This window comes from Alligator sinensis, unplaced genomic scaffold (assembly GCF_000455745.1).
Source record: "Alligator sinensis unplaced genomic scaffold, ASM45574v1 scaffold1334_1, whole genome shotgun sequence".
In the NCBI taxonomy this organism is placed as follows: domain Eukaryota; kingdom Metazoa; phylum Chordata; order Crocodylia; family Alligatoridae; genus Alligator; species Alligator sinensis.
The window spans coordinates 293,974-295,490 of record NW_005842872.1 but is presented as its reverse complement, the minus strand read 5'-3'; the positions used below and the strand labels follow the sequence as shown (position 1 = coordinate 295,490).

The 1,517-nt window shown below is 69.9% G+C and overlaps 1 protein-coding gene across 1 annotated transcript in view; it reads left to right on the top strand.

Annotated features, from left to right (window-relative positions):
- LOXL3 (lysyl oxidase like 3) overlaps positions 1 to 1,517 on the top strand; it is a 22,774-nt gene that overhangs the window by 5,240 nt on the left and 16,017 nt on the right. Inside the window, exons 2-3 of the mRNA XM_025191908.1 lie at positions 401 to 564; positions 1,409 to 1,479. Coding sequence (XP_025047693.1) covers positions 401 to 564; positions 1,409 to 1,479 — 235 coding nt within the window. The remainder of the gene's footprint in view (positions 1 to 400; positions 565 to 1,408; positions 1,480 to 1,517) is intronic.

The window sequence follows — 1,517 nt, the reverse complement described above, 5'->3', positions numbered from 1 at the left end:
CCCCACGCACGTCTTCCCCTGCACGCTGGTGGCACGGGGGCGGTGTGCATGTGTACACGCGCACGTGTGTGTGTGTGCGTTTGCGTGAGTGTGTGCATGCTAGAATGTGTGTGTGTGTGTGCGCGCGCGCGTGTGCTTGCAGGGGTGTCAGGCTGGGTGTTCATTGCTGCAGGTTTGGGGGGAGAGGAAGGGGCCTGCATGAAGCCCCCCTCGAAGCGCTGCTGTGCTGTGGGATTGGGGGGCATTGGGGTGACATCTCGGGGATGCTCTGTTTTGGGGGGAGCTCCTCAGGCTTGGTGGGGCAGGGGCTGTCCCGGTGAGCTGCCCCCTACCTGGTCCCCTGTCCCTGGGCCCTCCCTGCCCCCACGGCCCTGACGGTGCTGCCCGCTCCCCCTGGCAGGGCGGATCTGGCTGGACAACGTGGTGTGCGGGGGCAGTGAGAAGAGCATCGTGGACTGCAAGTCACGGGGCTGGGGGAACAGCGACTGCACCCACGAGGAGGATGCCGGCGTGGTCTGCAAGGACGAGCGCATCCCCGGCTTCGTGGACTCCAACGTCATCGAGGTGAGTGCCACGCTGCACCGTGCCGCGCCGCGCCGCGCCGCGCCGCCGGGCAGCCCTGCCCCCATGTAGCCTCATCCTGCCTGGCGCTGGCTCCCCGCCTGGCCCTGGCCCATCTTCCGGAGCTGGACACTGCCAGCTGCCATGCCGCCCCCCCAGCCCTGGCCGGGGGCGCTGGGGCTGGTCCTGATGCCCCAGAGAGCCAGTGGCCTGGGCACGGCCTCCCCCAGTGCGGACCCCGGGGCTGCAGCGTGTGCTCAGGTGGACAGTGGTGGGAGTGGACAGACATGAGGACTCCCCGTGGCACAGGGACGGACAGTGCCATACACCTCCGACCGCTGCAGTGCTCAGCCGTCTGCTGGCCTGGTCCCACCTGGGGCCGAGGTGTGAGCCCCGGGAGAGTCCAGGACCGGGCTCTGCTCCCTGGAGGGGCTTCTCTCTCTGAGCCCGGAGCCTCCCCGGGCCCCGGCTGGGTCTCCCCTCTAGCCTGGCCCCGCTGCCCTGTCGCTCTGCTGCTCTCTGCCTCTGCTCCGGCCTCTCCGTGCTCTCCTGCTCTCTGGTCTCCTGCTCTCGCTCTCGCTCTCGCTCTCTTCCAGGCTCTCGGGCTCCTCTGACCCTGCGCTAACCCCTGACTCTGTCCTGGTGCAGGCCTGGCCCCCGCAGATGCCCAGGGTACACGGGGCAGGGACTGTGGCCCTGCATGCTCTGGGGTGGGGGACGGGCCCTGCCACGGGCTGAGCACGTGGGGCTCGACACAGCAGGGGCTGAGACTGGGGGCTGGTGGGTGCAGGGCCAGGGGCTCGTGCCGCTCCGGCTGACGCTACTCCACTGTGCACGTGACGCTCAGAGCTGGATCGCAGCTCTCCGAGTCCCCGCTCCCGGGACCTGCGTTCGAATCCTGCCCCAGGCCAGAGAGAGGCAGGGCCTTGGCCCGGGGCGCGGGAGGGGCCAGGGGG